We start from the raw sequence: 20,461 nt of genomic DNA on the forward strand, positions 1-20,461 counted from the left end.
TTGTTTGTATGCATAAATAAAAAATAAAAAAAGACATACGGAAGCGCATGTGATTGGATGGATCACCTGTCACTCTTGGTTTGAGTAACTGTCGCGTGTTAAGATTGGACCACATTTATCTTCTGTAGTTACGTTACGTCAAAGCCATGCGAGAGGAATCATGCCAAGTTAACTTTAGTGCGACGTATTCAGAGTCGTTCATGTTTACTTATACAACATAGCACGGATTTACAATGACAGTCTAATATGCAAATCTGTTCCAGAAAACTTAAAAAAAAAAAAAAAAGTAGGTAAGAGGCAGATACGTAGTTTCTGAACATTTCGTTCAATGAGTTAATGATTTGCTGTATTAATTGTGGACCATATCAAAGCGTATCATCTGTACATTTATTGGTTCACATTATTCAATCAGCATTTCTAAATGAATGCATTTTCAGGAGGGTGCTGAGATGAAATGCCTTTCCAGTAGTACAAAAATGTACAAATGTGCAATATCGTGGAATTCGATGTTTCAACACTTAAACTGCTGTGAGCAATTTCAGGGCCGGTAGCTACAGTTGACCTTATTCACAGCAGCGCCATCTTTGATTTTTGACAGGAATGACAACGAGGATGTACAGAGGCAGTCTCTTCAATGGGCTGTACTACAGAAAAAAAATATTTTCAAGAACATTCAGTAGACAAAAACCCCAAAATAAAACTACAGACATGAGTTGTGGAAAATCAGATGTTATCTAGCTTTATATAGTCCCTCACAGCCTCATTGTCATAAAATCAAAGATGTCACCGTATTCATTGGACAAATGCGTAGTGGCATTTCAAATTCTAAAGGCCTGCAATTGAGAGCTGCCTTCAGATTTGTTTATTTCTCAATTATTACCCCAATTTTGGCAATACTTGTAAGGTGATAGGAACATTTTATGCATGGTATTAAACAGAAAAAAATTATTTGCTTACAGCAGATTTACCACTCCCATTCTTTCACTCCGAGAACAAGTGTGCTTACGTTAAAAACTCAAAGTAGCCTATGCTTTAAATGATCAACAATTCAGACACTACCCCAACATTATTTACATTCTACCAAAGTATAACCATTCAGAAAATTTACAACAAAGAGAGCCCTTTTCTCTTGAGACCAAGAGGCTAAATGTGTCTAAATGTAGTGGATTTCTAATTGTTGGCAACAGTTTTGGTACAAGGTAAAAGAATAGCCTGCTCTCTCTCACATTGATGTGATCAGAGTTAAATAATTTAAAGCCTTGTCTAAACATTAAATATATGCATTATGGTGAATTCAAAATGCTTACAGTCCAGGGCTTGGCAGAGTAGCTGTATGATAATCTAATTGTATGTGTTTACAACAGATATGAGCCTCAACATTGGCCAAAATGTTAAGCTAAACAAAAAAAAATGCACAGAACAAAAAGCATATTAGAAATCCAAAATAACTAAATGCCGAAAGAAAATGGTGACAAAACATTGGTTACCTATCATTGCTTCAATTTACATTAGGATGACCGCATCAACACTATCACACTGTGCCTGCCATGACCCCTTCTTGTCATTAATCAAAAAATGCATTTCTTGTATCTGGATTTTCTTGACATTCAAGAGCTACCAAAAATCAAACAGAACATGACTATTTTTGTTATTGTAATGAAAACATGATGATCCAAACTGACTTTGAACAACAAACTTAGTACACCAGTTAGTGTGCATGTGAAAGGAGGTACCGTAAGTCTGTTTCATAACCGGTCACACATAGACATAAAGAGCATTGTTGAATTTCACAAGTTTGAAAAAAAAAAAACAAAACTGACATTTAGGGAATATCAGCAGGTTCCCCAACATCACTGTAACATGGATGTGAAATATCGACACCAAATGCGAGTGATTTTTATATTTGTTAAGGGAAAAAACAACAAGACTGAAACAGGAAGGGCATAAACAACTCAGATGCTCAAAGGATAATCAGAGTTTGTGGCAGTGGGCTGAACATCTCAGAGGTTCTCATGACTGAAACGATCCAAGAAAGCCATTTGGTGGGGATGCCACATGACCCAAAATGGCAATGACTAAATAATACAATCAATGGCATGTCTCCTCTTAGCTCAGAGTTAAAAACTTGCCCCAAGTTAAGAGCAAGAGAGGGCTCAAAAGTCTGCATCATCGGAATCACGGTTTCCTGTGGATTGGTTGTCATCCTGTTTCTCTCCCCACACAAATCTGTAGTTATTCTCCAACTCTTGCTGTCTCTTCTGCTCTTTATATACCTCCTCTGTGCCTCCCGTCTACACACAAAAAGGGAACAAAAAGAACATGTCATTTACCTGCTGAATCAGTGTTAAATCCAGTAAAAAAATGAAAGGCTATATCCATGATAACCAATAATGCAGCATGTTTTTAAAAAGCTTGGTAAGATGAGAATCTACATGACATCACATCCCTGTAAGTATTGAATCAATTATTAGTGTTGATGGAGTGTTAAATGCCGAGGGTGAAATGGACCTGACATTAGTTCTGGATCAGAAGTTTTTATCAAACATGAATTATATTAAATATTTGGTATGGAATATAAAACTTATAGGATAAGATAATTCACCGCAGTTCTTCAATCTATTTAGGCTGTCTCTTCATGTAATCCCAGACTGACTCAATATTTAGTGGGGGGCACTTTTTCTATTTGCAAAAGTAATGTTTGGGAGTCTAAAATTTATTTTTCCAATTGACACACTAAAGCTGAAGATATAAATAATCATCTTATGACAAATGTTTTTGTGAAATGTGTTTATGAATTGATATGTATAAGCATATGTGTGTGTGTATTGTTTGTACAAACATAGTATATATGCACACAAGAATTGTACCATTTTAGTTTTTTGGATAATTGTATGATATACTTTACATTTATGGATCTTTATTTTGATCTATTTGTTTTTTTGATTTCAGATTACAGAGTATGGGTCTATTTCAGTTACTGTTAATAAAATGTATTGAAAAAATAATAAAATACGAATATGAGTTTTGATAAGACAGCTGGCTCAACTTCAATCCAATCAGTGTATGATGTTTCAGTTATCAACTTGTTCCTTGTGATCTGAAGTCAAAAGGCTTAAGAAAAAAAGGGTTGTCTGATAGTTGCCCTTATTACTTAGTGACATTGCTGGGCAGCTACACCAGACAAACAAGTTTTATATTTATATATATATATATATATATATATATATATATAAAACAAAGGTTACAGATTACAATCAATCTCTTGTCTAGTGTGTGCACATATTTAAATACCAAAAGGTTGATGAGAAGCTCTCTAAATGATTTTGTATCCTCCTCAGAAAGCCACTGGTCTCCTGCTTCATCTGTTGTTCTATGGGTTAAAATCTTCACCTCAATCTTTCCTGAAAAACAGACCCAAAATCGTTAGTCATCATCTGCACAAATTAATATAAACAACTACATTGACATTGTTTTACCTACAGAAGTACAGAAACAAATGTTTAATTTTTATTTAACTCACACCCACACACACTCACACAGTTGTTTGAAGTAGTAAGTAGTGATAGAATTGTCGCATGCAGAGACGGCAATGAAGGCTGTGTGAAGTGAGGACAAGTGAATTGCTGTCATCCTCGTAAGTCTCCACATCCAATCAACATAAACATAATTTCCACTCTAAAACCAGAAAAACTGGAGCAACAGCCACCACCTTCTACTGACAAAATGGGTGTACTCTAAATCTCTTCAAATCACACTATTTAATTCAATAGTGTGAAAACTTCCATTCAATGCCATTTCAAAGACCGACAAAGGCAACCTCAAATTTCTCTACAGCTGTGCAAAAGCAAGCAACAAAGGGAAAAACAAAAATTCTTAGCAACTGGGAGGAGAAGTCTAAGATTTCCAAGCACGTTCATAAAACTACTTTTTGGTAGTGAATTGTTCACCCCAAAAAAAGAAAAAAAGAAAAGAAAATCCTGTCAATATTTACTCACTTTCCCATTGATCCAACCCATACTACTTTTTTCTTCCATGAAACACAAAGGGATTTTAGGCAGAGTGACAGCCTTAAGGCGGGTGCACACTGTACAATTTATAATAGTCCTTTACAATTGTTGCTTGTCAGACTGCACGATATACAACGAGAAAGATGGGTTATAATACGTCTTTCTCCTCTTTTAGATTAGTAACCTAATCGGCCACGCAAAATTTTGAAAAAGGCTGATAAATATCATGCTTGCAAATTCCCTATGGATGATGCACAAACAAGACAGATTTCTATAATTGTTTCCAACAGTATTTGCTGATTTGAATTAAAACAGACATTTAAAGTAAAATTATTAAAAGTAAAATTGTAATTAAAATAACGTAAAGAAAATGCATGATAAATGTGAAGAAAAAAAAACGAGAAAATGCAATCATTAATTTATTATCGTTTTGTAAGCTATGTATTTAATTCAGAGAATAATGCTTTCATATTGCTGACATGTTACACATTTCTCGAAGTATTTTCTGCTTATTGTTTTATTAAAACTTTTTATGTAAAATGAAAAGAAAAAACATTGAAAGTGCTTGAGTAGAGTGATACCTGGGCACAAATGTTGCTATGGTGGTGCAAACACAGAACAGGCCTCATTCCAAGTGAATTAGGGTGCAAGAGAGGAGTGGAATATCTCATCTGGTTGTCGTAATAGCAGTCACACTTTATGGCTACGATGCAAAATTTCAGACACTGCCCAAATTTCAGAGGCTGAAGATCGTCGCAAAGGCTATTTAATTGTCCGTCGGTGAACATGTCAAACTGAACGTTGTAAGATTGCTGATTTTGCAACAAATGTGTCTCAGATGGCAGAATTGTGACCAAAATCGTACAGTGTGTGCACCCACCTTTAGGCACCATTCGCTTTCATTGTATGATTAAAAAGATGCAATGAAAGTGGAAGGTGACTGAGGCTACCACTGTGTTTCCTGAAATAAAGTTTGGAACAACATGAGATATTGTTCCAAACTTTATTTCAGGAAACACAGTGGTAGCCTCAGTCACCTTTCACTTTCATTGCATCTTTTTAATCATGAGAAATGATGACAGAATTTTCATTTTTGGGAGCACCTTTCAGTTTGAAAGTGCCCCAATCTTGAAGGCCACAAGACTGGAATAGTCAGAAAGAGAGGAATAGCAGAAATGACAATTTATTTTAATTTAGAGATACGTAACCACAAGTTACTCAGACAGAGCCCCGGCAGAAGAATATTTAAAGATTTCAGAATGCAAGATTAGGTCTTTGCTCAACTCATTAAGACACACACAGGAGATAGGAATACTTAGTGTTGGTGTGTGTGTTCTGGCCTACCTTCGGCCTTGATGCCGGCTCTCTCTAGCTGTTCTTTGACCACTTCATGAATCTGTTGCCACTGGGGGTCGCCCTCGCCCAGTTCCTTCACCTTCACACCCCCCTCATCATCGTTGCCCCCGGTAACAGCTCCTGCAGCCACACCTCCGCCCACCTTATACTTAGTCACCCTGACTTTTACCTGTTCGCCACTGCTGCCCGCTTGGGCTTGGGTAATGAGAGACAGAGGGAAGGGGGGTTACCGCAGATACAGCGGAAAATTTGCCCTCCCCATTGTCCAATTGTATGTATTGTAGTCTCTCTAGCAATATCAATGGCTCAGCCCAGTCAGGTGCACAACAGCATGACAGTGTGTAGTATTAGTTTTAGTGGTGAATGATTTTATCATGAAACTAAACTCTCCATTGGCCCCCAAATATAATTTAGACACTTAGGCTACACTTATAGATGTATCACTGCAATTGCATTAGATAACAAAATATTAAACCAAGTTGCATTTGTTTTAAAGAACGACAGCACAAACACACTTTTCAGGCATAATATTTGAAAGTATATAAAATTATCAAATGCAATGACACATACACATTTTAAATGTGGCTCAAGCGGCCAAAATATTTTATTTAGTTTTTTGTACAATGCATTTATAAAGTAAGTCTAATACATACACCAATCAGCCACAACATTAAAATCTCTTGCCTAATACTGTGTAGGTCTCACTCATGCAGCCAAAACTGCGCCAACCCGCATCTCAGAATAGCATTCGGAGAAGATATTTTTGTCACCACAATTATACAGGGCGGTTATCTGAGGTACCGTAGACTTCTGGCCATTCTCTGTTGGCCTCTCTCATCAACAAGTCGTTTCCATCCACAGAACTGCCACTCACTGGATGTTTTTTTTGTTTTTGGCACCATTCAGAGTAAATTCTAGAGACTGTTGTGCATGAAAATTCCAGGAGATCAGCAGTTACAAAAATACTCAAACCAGCCCATCTGGCACCAACAATAATGCTATGGTCCAAATCACTGAGATAAACATTTTCCCCATTCTGATGGTTGATGTGAACATTAACTGAAGCTCCTATTCTGAGATGAGGGTTGGTGCTCATTTGGTGGCACGAGGGGGGGACCTAAACAATATTAGGCAGGTGGTTTTAATGTTGTGGCTTATCAGTGTATAGTACATGAAAGTTACAAGCAATTTAATGAACCATCCATTCTTCCATCTGTTCATTCATGCACTCACATCTTGCACCTGTTCACACAGCATCCATTCTCCATATTTACCTGGTGTTTTGGGAACCAGGTCTGGGCTGCCAGGGGAAGGGCCTCCCTCTTTCTTATGTGGAGAGTGTGTATCTTTATGCATTTCTATATTTTCTTCTGTTTCTGGTTCACTTTCGTGTCCGGTCTTGTCTTCAAGACGATCCAGAAGTTTCCCAAGTGTGTTCTCTAAAGTTTGCGTTGCCTGAGAGCGATCAAACTCTCCCTTAAGACCTTCGTTCTCTAACTCTTGCTGAGCCTGGGAAACAAAAACAAGACAGAATTTACATACGTAAAAACAAATTTACTTCCGAATCTATTGCCTGATTTCTACATGTTATAATACTGGAGCTCATACTTCCTCTATGATGTTGTCAAACTCTTTCTGCATCTCTTCTTTTATCTCTTCTATCTTGGACGAGGGTACAGACAGATCTTCCATCTCATCTTCAAATTCTTGCAGTAATCTCTCATCCTCATCCCCTTCCTCTATCTCAACCTCCACTTCCCTCCCCTCCTTTTTCTCCTCCACTCTCTTCTGAGATGATTGCTGGCTCTCTTTATCCAGCTCTGCTTTCATGTTCTGAACACAGAAATTAGTGGTTGACCGATAAGTGGTTTAATTTTCAATTGCAATATCAAGAGAGCAGGGTGGCTGATGACTGGTATAAATACAACACAAAAATATACATGATGGCTGAAATGCAATACTCAATTTTAAAAGGTTATTTGGTGCAAAAGGGGAAATATGCAAATGTAAGAGCTGTGGTTAAAGAATGCTAAAGGTGCAAATCAATATAGTTTTTTTTCAATGTGGTAGAGGAAATATAACTTTAGAATAGAAACTAATTATATGTCTCACACACATAGTAAAAGTGTGAATGTTTGCATTTTTTAGACTAAAAACTTGCAGCTTTCCAAATACATAAACAATTAAATATGTAGCAAGTTGTTTTCTTTCAATTCATTCTGATTCTTCATCTGTTGGTGTTTATTGCCAGTTGATAAATCAGATTTCAATGCATTAGCTCCTTCATGTGTGCCGACATGTGTACCACAAATAAAACGTGATGTACAACCCCTTTACATGAAACTGTTATTGTACAGAATACTGACTCAAAATGATCAAAATATTTTAAAACAGACATTATCCATTGAGAAGGCCACAAATAAAAAAAGAATACAAAAAAAAAAATTTCAATATATCGGCCAACCAGGCACGCTTATCGACAGATAATTTCAAAATGGCCACATGTTGAATGATTATGGCTGATACGGTTTATTGGTGTAGCACTACAATATAAATGTCTCTTTAATATGAAGAGGTGGTTATTTTTTGCATTACAAAAATACACTGATGTGCATCTAGAAAGAGACAGTACTTGTACTGTAGCATGACATGCCACTGCACAAACATGCAACCTGGGATGACAAATCAATTAAAGAGGAGTGTGATGGTCTGCAATAGGAGACATAGTGTGTTTTTAATAAGCAAGTACCTGCAATCCTCACCTTTTGATTGCTCTCTTTAAGGTGTTGTACAAACTTCATCAATTCTGCAGGGTCAGTGATGATTTTAAAATTAAACTTTTCTTCCCCAAATACTGAAGAAAAGGAGAAACATGGGCACAAAAGAATATGAAAAAGAGAGGAAGGTCCTTGATACTTCAGTTTCAAGTGTGTAGTTCAAAGTGAAATTACAGTACAGTTTTCAATTAAGTGTTTGGTGAAACCAGTTGCACAGAAAAAAAACACACTTCACCTTTATTCTTTATTATTAGTATTATTATTTAGGGGAGGAACATGTAAAGATTTAAATAAATTGTCTTACTGTCACTCTCATGCAACTGACTGTCCTGAGGCTCCTGAGAGCTCTGTAAAACAGTTGGTCATCATTAGTGCTCCTTCATCAGTTGACAGTTTACATAGTTACAGTGGCATCTTAACAAAGCTGTTAAGGCTTTAGTAAGTATATGTGGTTTACATCAGGATAGAGAAAGCAGTGAGCAGGTGCTTTAGATAAAACTATACCTCTGATTTGGGTGTGCTTGACTCTGTGCTGGTAGGTTTGGTAACTCCCTCCCAGAAGCCCTTGTCCTCTGCCTCTTCACTCACAGGGTCCCCCTCAGCTGCCTCAGCCTCTATTAACACACAAAGATGTTTATACTGTTTGATGGGGCAGAGAGGACAATGCTACTAGACTGACTATGAGAAAGATACAAAAATAATAATTATAGTATATATAGACAAGAAACTGAGCAAAAAATTATAAATAATAATAATAATTAACTAAATAAAGAAATAATAATAAACTCAAATAATTATATCACTGCCTGGGTACTAACCTTTGGTCTCTGATTCTGGAAGTGTTGTCTCATCTGAATGTACTGCAGAGTCCTCTTCTGTTTTGTCATCTTGCAATCCCTTGTTCTTGTCATCTTTTGACAGAATTTCATCCAGATTCCTGAGCTCCTCTGAGATCTGTTCAACTTTACGTTTAGTGTCAGCTGAGAGAGATAGATACAGAGACAGATGTGCTAAAAATAATACACAAATTAGAGGACAGTGTATGGTTAAATGTAGGCTGAGGAGAGGAAACGGAGTGTCGTTGTTTTCTCTCGCTCCAAGAGCGCTCCACTAATGCTCCATCACGGGCACAACACCTGTTAACGGCACTTAGTGCAATAATTCACCATGTGTTAAGCATTGTTAAACACTATTGGCATGAAGGATTTTCTGACCATAAAGATTGTGATAAAACATTTTTTTTTAAATATTCGACCTCCCACGCAATGGTTACTTTCACTCTCTGTATTCTGTTCACACTCCATATTATTAAGGTAAGCTTGTGGTAAAGATTGAGTTAACTACATGCTGGTGTCTCGTCACTATTCCTACATCAGCTGGCATATATTTAAAATTTATGATGGGACAGCGAAGGAGAACAGGAGTGGGGAGGTGATTGCCAAGATCAAAGGTTCGTTGTGAAATCCTAAAAGACGTGTCCAGAAAACTTGATGATAATCCGTTCACATATGGAGAGAAAATCTAAAGGTCAGTAATTCATATTTATCTCTCTCTCCCCATTATACAGTTTGAATAATAATTTTAATCTAATGCATTGAAATCTTAACTGTATGCTATTATGTCCCGCATTAAATAGAACTGAACTTTTAATGACCTAAAACACCAACTGAACTAATCAAGATGTTAATATTGCGAAGTTTGACTTTGATCAGTTGCCATCGAAATTTATTTTAGTGCTGTGGGCTAATTTATGCATTATACATTTTCAGATGAAGAAGCTCAGCAAATGCGAACAGACAGAGGTACATTTAAAATCTTTAAAAAATTCAAAAGCTAGTATTTCTAAAAGTGAACTCTGCATTACATATAGTTTTGATAGTCTTATCTAGTTTTGATTAAAAAACAAAAAGTGTAGAACATTCTGAGAATTCACAGAATTATAGGGCAAGGTTAATTAAAAGAAGTGCAATCAGAGAAAATAATAGGCAATAATTAGGAAATATTACATAGGCCTAATAATGTTTTTTTTTTTTTGGTAATTTATTTTATGTATTAAATCCAGAGAATGTTGCAGACATGTTTAAAAAGTAAGCGATACAAAATATTTAATTTAGTCTTGGGCTAATGTTAGTGTTCCAATAAAGCACATTGCAGCTTTTCTCCTAGTATTGTGTATTAATTTTCATTTAATACATCATCTGCATGGAGGGTTGTGATATTTAGAAGAATACTAAAATAATTTTACAATGAAGAGGTAGTTAGGTCCTATTTTAGCCATGGAGCGAACACGGAGCGGGGGGTGTCTCTAATCCAGGAGCGTGGAGTAAGTGAGAAGCAGGAAATTGACAACCCAAAGTGAAGCTGAAGCGGAGTGATTAAAGAATGCTTTGAGAAGAGAATGGGAAATTGTTGGGCTCCACTCCACTCACATACTCCACAATGGAGACAGCTGCGCAAGTAATGTCCTTTGAGATGACATCACTTGTGCAGCTAAGACATTTTTCATGAATAGAGTAATGACTGAGCAGGCAAAAGACAGAAATCATGTTGTCAAAATAAGATTACTACAGTCTGAGAACCATTTTCTTCCACAGAACACACAAAAATAAAGCGTTGGGCAGTATGTTAGTCTTAGTTACGGAGACTGACTGAGGCTGTCATTCTGTCTAACCAGTTGAAGTCCTTAAACTCATTTTTTTAACCACTGCACAGATTTAATCTAACTGTAAGCTATAGTTTTGGTAAGTCTTTTACAATATCTACCTTGTGAATTGACTATATAACAATTCCAGTGGGTCAGAAGTTTCCATTCACCAAGTTAACTGTGACTTTAAGCAGCTTTGAAAATCCAGAAAATGATGTCAAGCCTTTAGACAATTAGCTTCTGATAGGAGGTGTACTGAATTGGAGGTGTACCTGTGGATGTATTTTAAGGCCTACATTTATACTCAGTGCCTCTCTGTTTGACATCAATAGAAAATCAAAAGAAATCAGCCAAGACCTCAGAAAATTAATTGTGGACCTCCACATGTCTGGTTCATCCTTGGGAGCAATATCCAGACAAGTGAATGTACCACGTTCATCTGTACAAACAGTAGTATGCAAGTATAAACACCATGGGACCACGTAGCCATCATACCGCTCAGAAAGGAGACACTTTCTGTCTCCTACAGATTAACATATTTTGGTGCGAAAAGTGCAAATCAATCCCAGAACAACAGCAAAGGACCTTGTGAATAAGCTGGAGGAAACAGGTATACAAGTATCTATATCCACAGTTAAATGAGACCTATATCAACATAAGCTGAAAGGCTGCTCAGCAAGGATGAAGCCACTGCTCCAAAACTGCCATAAAAATGCTAGACTACAGTTTGCAAGTGCACATGCGGACAAAGATCTTACTTTTTGGAGAAATGTCCTCTGGTCTAATTAAACAAAAATTGAACTGTTAGGCCACAATGACCATCAATATGTTTGGAGAAAAAGGGTGAGGCTTGCCAGCTGAAGAACACCATCCCAACTGCAAAGCATGGGGGTGGCTGCATCATGTTGTGGGGGTGCTTTGCTGCAGGAGGGACTGGTGCACTTCATAAAATAGATGGCATCATGAGGAAGGACAATTGTGTAGATATATTGAAGCAACATCTCAAGACATCAGCCAGGAAGTTAAAGCTTGGTTGTGAAAGGGTCTTCCAAATGGACAATGACCCCAAGCATACCTCGAAGGTTGAGGCAAAATGGCTTAAGGACAACAAAGTCAAGGTTTTGGAGTGGCCATCACAAAGACCTGACCTCAATCCGTAAGAAAATGTGTGGGTAGAACTGAAAAAGCGAGTGCAAGCAAGGAGGCCTACAAACCTGACTCCGTCACGTCAGTTCTGTCTGGAGGAATGGGCAAAAATTACAGCAACTTATTGTGAGAAGCCTGTGGAAGGCTACCCAAAACGTTTGACCCAAGTTAAACAGTTTAAAGGCAATGCAACAAAATAATTCTCTCCACTATTATTCTGATGTTTCACATTCTTAAAATAAAGTAGTGATCCAAACTGACCTTAGACAGGGAATATTTTCTACGATTAAATGTCAGGAATTGTGAAAACCTAAATTTAAATGTATTTGACCATGTCGTCAACTGTAGGTTTGGAAAAACATGAGGGTACATGCGTAAATGATGATTTAAAAGTTTTGGGAGAACTATCCCTTTATGATCTCCTAAAACTTACATTTTAAGTGTAACCAAAGTCTAATGCCACATCCACCACTCGTTTTCTTAAAGGGATATTTAACCCAAAAATTGTAATTCTCTTATCATTTATTCACCCTCATGCCATTCCAGAGGTGTATGACTTGTGTAGAACACAAATGAAGATTTTTAGAAGAATATCTAAGCTCTGTTGATCCTTACAATGCAAGTGAATGGTGACCAGAAATCAGAAGGCCTAAAAATTACATAGGTATTAAAGTAATCAATACGACTCCAGTAATTAAATCCATGTCTTCTAAATCAATATTAAAGTCCTTTTTACACCCATCATATTGCTTCAAAAGACTTTGATTTAAACACTGGAGACACATGGATTACTTTTATTCTGCATTATAGGCCTTTAAAGGTCTGGTCACCATTCACTTGCATTGTGAGTACAAACATAGCTAAAAATATTTAAATACTTTTTTTCATATTCTCTTAAAAATCTTAATTTGTGTTCTGCAGAAGAAAGTAAGTCATGCACATCTGGGATGGCATGAGGGTGAGTAAATGATGAGAGAACTTTCCTTTTGGGGTGAACTATCCCTTTATGTATGCAGTAATGGAGAGCATTTTCAAGACAGCGTTCTAGTGTGGATGTGACATGTAACGTAGCAAAATTAATGCACTTTCAAATGAAAACATATTTGTGTGGATGTGGCTTAAGACAACTGGAGTAATGCACAGTACTATAAAGTGGACATACCACCAGTCAACTGAAAAAATAAAAGTTATGGCAGACTGGGCCACAGTTGATCACTCAATACATAATCCTATCTTCTCAATTATAATGTTTCCTTTACATGAAAACATTGTTCTAACTTTCTTTCCTCTGTAAATTAAGACCTCTCCAACTTACAGACTTGAGCCTTGACGTAGTCCATGTACTGCTGGGCACTGAGAGCAGGTTGGCACACAATGCCTTGTGGCTTGGCATTGGAAGGTTGGCGCAGAAGCGGATGCTGGCATGTACGAGAGGTGTGCACTGTCAGGACGTAGCGACAGGACTGAGGTTCATCCACCCGTGCAATGAAGTCACTTGAGCCCTCCTCGCACACAAACTGTAAAAAAAGACAAAAAAAAAAGCAATGACTACTTAGATTATCACTGGCACTGGATGTAGCCCCATAAAACAGCAGCACATGATGATAACAGCTCACTCCTAAAAGGACTTTTTGCCATTCTCAAGTTATTAGTGATGGTTTCGACTTGTCTTCAGATTGATTTCTTTTTACCTTTTCTCCATGGCTCTGAAAAAAAGCAGGTTAATGTTGTTGTGAATGTATGCGCTCTTACTCTGACTTCTGTCTCTCTGGGGCTGCCGTTCAGGTCACATTTTGAGCCATTGACATATGACTGACTGTGATACCTCTTCAGCTTATGCTGCTTAGAAGCCTAAATAGAGGACAAGAGGACACATTTTCAGTTTTAACAAACCTTAAACAAAAATCAATCTGTTTCTTACGAGAGGCATAATATATTGTTGACCATATTTGTGTTGGTTAAAAAAAAAAACCTGAAGATTTTATACAAAGGTGTACACTACAGTCTTCAAAGACAAAGGACAACTGGTTCTAACAAGGACAGAAAGAGATGTGGAAGGCCAGATGTACAACTAAACAAGAGGATAAGAGGAATAAAGTACTTGAGCAACAGATAATTGGAAAAGAGTGTTATCTTAAACCCATTGAGATTTGTAGGATCAGCTAGACAGTAAGGTGTGTGAGAAGTGCCCGACAAGACAGCCACATCTATGGCAAGTGCTACAGGAAGTGTGGGGTGAAATGTCACCCGAGTTTCAGGAAAAACTGACAGCTAGAATGCCAAGGATCTGCAAAGCTGTCATTGCTGCATGTGGAGGATTTTTTGATGAGAACTCTTTGAAGTAGTTTAAAGTTCTGATTTTTTTCAAATTGTAATAGTAATTTTTTGGTGTTTTTAATGTCCTGACTATACAGTGTGATCAGCTGAATGCAACTTTGGTGAATAAAAGTACCCAAAAATATCTGTACATTATTAAAAACTTTTGGCCACCAAGGTATATAATATACACCGATCAGCCACAACATTGAAACCACCTGCCTAATATTGTGTAGGTCCCCCTCGTGCCACCAAAACAGCACCAACCTGCATCTCAGAAGATATTCTTCTCACCACAATTATACAGTCTGGCCATTCTCTGTTGACCTCTCTCATCAACAAGGGATTTCCATCCACAGAACTGCAGCAGAAATACTTAAACCAGCCTGTCTGGCAAAAACAATCATCCAAGCGATTATCTAATCAGCCAATTATGTGGCAGCAGTACAGTGCATAAAATCATGCAGATACGGGTCAGGAGCTTCAGTTAATGTTCACATCAACCATCAGAATAGGAAATAAATGTGATCTCAGTGATTTCGACCGTGGCATGATTGTTGGTGCCAGACAGGCTGGTATTTCTGTAACTGCTGATCACAACAGTCTCTAGAATTTACTCAGAATGGTGACAAAAACAAAAAAACATCCAGTGAGCGGCAGTTTTGTGGACAAAAATAGCTTGTTGAAGAGAGAGGTCAACAGAGAATGGCCAGACTGGTTCAAACTGACAAAGTCTATGGTAACTCAGATCTGTACAATTGGGGTGAGAAGAATAGCATCTCATGTGGGTTGGCGCTGTTTTGGCAGCACAAGGTGGCCCTACACAATAATAGGCAGGTGGTTTTAATGTTGTGGCTGATCGGTGTGTGTGTATATATACACACACACACACACACAATTTTTTATTTCTTTTTAAACTGGCTAATTGAAAATAATTATATGCAGAATGTTTATATTGGTGCATCCCTAATTTCTTCACTTTCTGAAAGGAAGAAGAAGAACATGGAGAGAGAAAAAGGAAAATTTTTAACAAGCAAATAGGGCATTTTAATGTATTCCTTACCTTGGCAGTTTCATTAGTCCAGTCAAACTCTGAATCATAATACCCCAAAAAGAGCACATCTCCATTGATCTCTGAATCTGCAAGCACAGACATTGTATTGCATTAACAAATCTTGCATAGTTTAAACACAAGAGACCACTCAGCAACTTTTGCCGAATCTCAACTTCCGTTTCCATGAAAAACACAAAGAGTCATTACACAAGTGAGCACAGGCTGTACAACCAGCTACATATTAATTCCCTGTCACAAAATGCTATTAGATGTCGTAAGACTACAGTTATTTCGACAATATTATTGAAGACACATAACGTGAATAATTTAATATACCTTCTAAGTGGTATTGCCTAATGTGCTGGCTGTAGCAGAACTCATATGTCCACCAGTCTTTGGTCTATAAACAGAAGACAAAACAAGTTGAAAGCCACTTTGACATGTAACTCATTGTTTGCAAATTTTTGCAGAAAATTTAGAGCAATATTTCAGCTCTTTAGGTCCTTACAATGTAAATTGTATTTTGTGAATTGTATTTTGTAAATTGTGAATGGTGACCAAATATTTGAAGATCCAAAAAGCACACAAAAGGCACATAAAAGTAATCCATAAGACTCCAGTGGTTTAATCAATGTCTTCTGAAGAGATTCAATTGGCTTTGGGTGATGCCAGTCTAAAATGAAACTCCTTTTTCACTGTACATCTTGCCATTACAGTCTCTAGGCATGATCATGATTCGAAGCTCGATTAAATTTACTAGTGCTTGACGCATACACAGGGTGCTTCTCAAATGGAAGGCTGCGGCCTAGTTAGGCTGTGTCCTTCCTAGACCAATGCCAAGACGGTCGAGTAAGTGCACGTCAAACCATATGCTTAGAACATGTGATATATTACTTTGTTTAGAAAACCTAAAAACATCATTAAAAAAAAAAGAGAAATATGTAATTAATCTCTCCATTATTTTAGCAAAATGTTACTCACAAAGCTACAGTCACTCAAAAAAAGCTTTCAGATAATACATTTTGCAACACTGATCTTATTATAACTATTTATTTTAAATCCTTTAAAAAAAAATAATAAAAAAAATGGAACCATAGACAGTAAAAACTATAAAACATTTCAAGCTTTTCAAATTCATGATAGTGCCCTTTTATTAATTTTCTTTTTTTGGTGCTGTGTATCTTCTAATTTGTTGTATTGTCTAAACTACTTGACATTTTTTTTTCTACATACTGTCATTGCTGCAAAAGCAAATAAAAACTTAAAGAGAGAGAAAAAAGTAAGCTGTGTCATAAAGGTTTTCCACCTCTGCGGTCACACGACTCATTTATTATTTTTATAATTCGGGACATGTGCAAAGGAAACAAAGGATATACCTGATGGATCCTTCAAAATATGACAAATGAAGGCTGCGAAATGAGGCTGCCTTCCAAATGTATTCACAGAGATGGCCTTTGACGATGATTGATGTCATGGCAGCCGAGATATCCAGCCTAAGCAGGCTGTAGCCTTCCAATTAAAAAGCACCCACAGAGAGCTAGATGGTGCTAGGAAGAGTAGGGCTTGAACTCATGATTACCAAGGACACTGCTGATGTCAAGATGTATAGTGAAAAAGGAGTTATTTTTTGGTCTGTTCTCATCCAAAAATGATTGGATCACTTCAGAAGACATGGATTAAGCCACTGGAGTCTTTTATCTTTTACTTTTATGTTGCTTTTTTTGTTGAACTTTAAAGTTTTGTTCGTCATTCACTTACATTGTATGGAGCTACAGAGCTAAGATATTCATCTAATAATCTTTGTGTTCAGCAGAAAAACAAGTAAATTATGAGAATTTCCATTTTGTGGTAAACTATTCCTTGAAGGTGCTTTTCCTAAATATAATTTTGTGATTCATACAATACAATACATCCACTCAAATCTAGGTCTGTAGTTGTGCATGTCCAGTAGTGTTTAGGTCACTCTGACACAGATGTTTGAAGAGATGTCAACCTTAATTAAGCAGGCTGCAGTCTGCATGGGTTTGAGGAGCTCAGGGACTCCTGGGCCACTGTAGCCCTGCACGTCAGGCTCTGACACCGGGTCCTGATGAAAGCGTACTGCCTGAGCAGGCAGCCGGCACTCATACAGCTGCTTGTATTTGTTAGAAACCAACATCACATCTTCCACCTAAAAATAAGAACAGAAAGAACATGAGCGAAACAGAGAAAGGGAAATAGAAAAGCAGAACCAGAGAGCGAGAAAGAGAGCGATTTGTCTACTGCCAAGTGATTTACAGTGTTACCTCATGACAGAAGAGAAGAGCTCAACAAACCAGAAACTTTACAATTTAATACTTCCATAGGATGCATAGTAGTAATAATCATATGAAACATTTTGCGTTATGGCACATATTAGACCCAAAATAACAACCTGTTTCACACGAGCTAATTCCCCATTACTATCTTAACAATTCTGTACAAGACCAGCAGAAACTAGCAGCAAACACTGTCGTGTTTACATAAATATGCAGCTGTCTATTCTGTTTAAAGTCAAGCTGCTGTACACGAAGCTAACAGCTGTCTACCTAGCAAACAAACAGCTAGCTACAGCTATGGCCAAAACAATCTTACCTGCCCCATAATAACAGGGTCGGGCAGAATCTGTATTCCATATTTCATTTCATTTAATTCTTCTAAATTCAAAAAGGCCCATACGGACAGAAGACATGTTAAGAAAAAAATATATAATCCTCTTAACCACTTTATCAAGGAGGAAGCCATAGTTATCTCTTATCGCAAACTAGCGTTGACAAACGACTTGTTATTTGGTGCATGTCGATGTGCGCTAGGCAACTGGATTGGACGTTTTGAAAAGTTGACATGTGATTGGATAGTAAAAACGTCAGTCAAGTTCAGAACGTGTTTTCATTTGATATCGGGTGCTAAAAGACACCCATCAGCCACGAAAACGACTTCCATTGGACCCGACGAGTACATGCGAGATGCGACTGTGCTTGACACAAAATAAGCTCATGCTTCAGCCTCAAGTGGTCGCTGTGAAGTGTTTAAAAAATTGTATTTATTTATTTATTTATTTATTTATTTATTTTATTTTATTTTATTTTTTGAAGTGTTTAAAAATGCTCAGCCACACAGCGCACTTTCTTTTGGATTTCTGCATCTTCCTGTTTGCATGTGGTGGATGAAAATTTTGCGGATGGCACAAGTCATATTATAAAATCACGCTGTGGAACAATATTTAAATATTCGATGTACAAAACTATAGTGCAATTTAACTCCTTTCTTGTTTTTGAGAACATAAAAACAAAATATTAGATTAGATTCAAGTATATGTATAAGTGTACTATATATATATATATATATATATATATATATATATATATATATATATATATATATATATATATATATATATATATATATATATATATATATATATATATATATATATATATATATTATGGCCGGTGACCATAACAGTGCAAGCAGCATCAAGAGGTAGAAATTATGTGCAAAGAAATGTTTAAGAGAATGTGCAAAAAAAAAAAATAAATAATAATAATAATAATAATAGTCCTAGTGTTTAGTGCCTGAGATTAGAGTTCATTAGGCTGACAGCTGAAGGAAATAAGTCTGCTGGTGCGACAGCGAAGACTCATATAGCATCTCCCAGATGGGAGAGGAGCAGGCACGTGCACACATAGACATCAAAGCGGGCTTGAGCACCTGCCCTGTTTCTTCCTCGAGAGAAAGTGCCCTTTTTTTCTGGTGTGCTTTTATTTTATTTTTAAATTAATTCATATATATATATATCAAAAAGGAAAAGGATGAGTAAAACAGTTTAGAGTCAAATTTAAACACTCTCATTTTTTCCTTTAAATTAAGATATACATTTTTTAATATACAGTACTATGCAAAAGTTTTAGGCACATAAGATATTTCACAAAAACTGTGTCTTAAAATGGTTATTTATATCTTCAGCATTAGTGTGTAAATAGGAAATATACATTTTAGACTCCCAAACATTCCTTTTGCAAATAGAAAAGAACAGAAAAGAAGAACAGGGAGCCCTGTAACAGATGGCATGACAGAAGCAATTGAGACAGCCTAAATAGATAGAAGAACTGTGGTGAAATCTCCAAGAAGCTTGGAACATCCAAACTGCCAACAACCAAGAAAAACTCTGTTCAAGTGTACCTAGGAGAATTGGTGCTGTTTTGAAAGCAAAGGTGGTAACATCCAAATATTCATCTGGTGTCATGTTAAAATCGCCTTTAAAATATATTCTGTGGGATGGTTAGCTTTGAGACATGCAGACCAGTTTGACCATGTCAGACCATGACTGTCATTACCCCACTCTTTTTTCCAAAAAGCAGTATTTGCCAACTCTGAATGCGTTTCTTGTAGAAAAAGACATTTGCAAAAAAGGCCTTTCTTTAACAGCATCCTTTAAACCATACAAATTAAAGAAGAAAATGGAATGTCAGATTTTAACGTGAACATGAACAATTTAACAGATAAAATTATACATTGAATGAAAATTAACGAAAATAAAGTTTCAGGTTATTACAGCACAGCCGGTAGTGTAAAGTCAGTATAGAAATCCCGACAGAGTCCCGTTTCCTCCATCACTCACTCCACCTCACCTCTCACCATAGAACAGTTTAAACTTAACTTAGAGTTAAGTTAAGAGTTTTAATAAGTTTCCCTCGATCTACCCAACTGGACCTCTAAAGCCACCTGCTTTGCCCTCCTTCCTGGCTTGTTCGATTCTTGGCAATAAATCCCATTTCAAAAGTCTGTCTTCCCTCACCGCACACCGTAGACGTCTAGGTTAATCCTCGCACCATGTTGCTTCATTTGCATGCTTATTTCTTCATGCTGTACGTCTACCTTGGTTCCAAGATCTTTAATTGCATCCAGTATGTCTAGTGTTGTGTGTTGCAATCTTAATCAGTATATATGTGTGTGACTAATCTTAACCAAAGTATGTTAACAAATGATGAATGATGTGTGTAACTAACTAGAAAATATATGTAAATCCAAAAATGCTAAAAGGAAACTGCAGCTGCATTGTTGACACAGGAGTTGAGGGGAACCTAGAAACAGTTTTCTACATTGGAAATTCTTTAGGCAAAAAACTGATAAGAATGAACCA

At 36.9% G+C, this 20,461-nt stretch overlaps 1 protein-coding gene across 1 annotated transcript; it reads right to left on the reverse strand.

The window, feature by feature from the left end:
* Nucleotides 1-46: 46 nt before the first annotated feature.
* Nucleotides 47-18,114, reverse strand: LOC127653590 (protein OS-9-like). Its single transcript, XM_052140313.1, has 15 exons — nucleotides 17,914-18,114; nucleotides 17,294-17,470; nucleotides 15,637-15,700; nucleotides 15,310-15,386; nucleotides 13,683-13,781; nucleotides 13,246-13,447; nucleotides 8,959-9,120; nucleotides 8,645-8,754; nucleotides 8,445-8,487; nucleotides 8,126-8,217; nucleotides 6,972-7,196; nucleotides 6,638-6,872; nucleotides 5,352-5,558; nucleotides 3,292-3,401; nucleotides 47-2,291 (listed from the first exon to the last, which is right to left on the reverse strand). The coding sequence occupies exons 1-15, from the start codon at nucleotides 18,061-18,063 to the stop codon at nucleotides 2,154-2,156; spliced, it is 2,091 nt and encodes a 696-aa protein (XP_051996273.1). The 5' UTR covers nucleotides 18,064-18,114; the 3' UTR covers nucleotides 47-2,153.
* Nucleotides 18,115-20,461: the final 2,347 nt, after the last annotated feature.

Source organism: Xyrauchen texanus, chromosome 13 (genome assembly GCF_025860055.1).
Source record: "Xyrauchen texanus isolate HMW12.3.18 chromosome 13, RBS_HiC_50CHRs, whole genome shotgun sequence".
In the NCBI taxonomy this organism is placed as follows: Eukaryota; Metazoa; Chordata; class Actinopteri; order Cypriniformes; family Catostomidae; genus Xyrauchen; species Xyrauchen texanus.

Coding starts and splice junctions, on each gene's coding strand:
- LOC127653590 (XM_052140313.1), bottom strand. CDS start 18,063: ATGGCTTCCTCCTTGATAAAGTGGTTAAGAGGATTATATATTTTTTTC. Junction 8,488..8,644: donor CAAGCACACCCAAATCAGAG/GTATAGTTTTAT, acceptor ACTGTTTTACAG/AGCTCTCAGGAGCCTCAGGA. Junction 6,873..6,971: donor TTGACAACATCATAGAGGAA/GTATGAGCTCCA, acceptor TTTGTTTCCCAG/GCTCAGCAAGAGTTAGAGAA.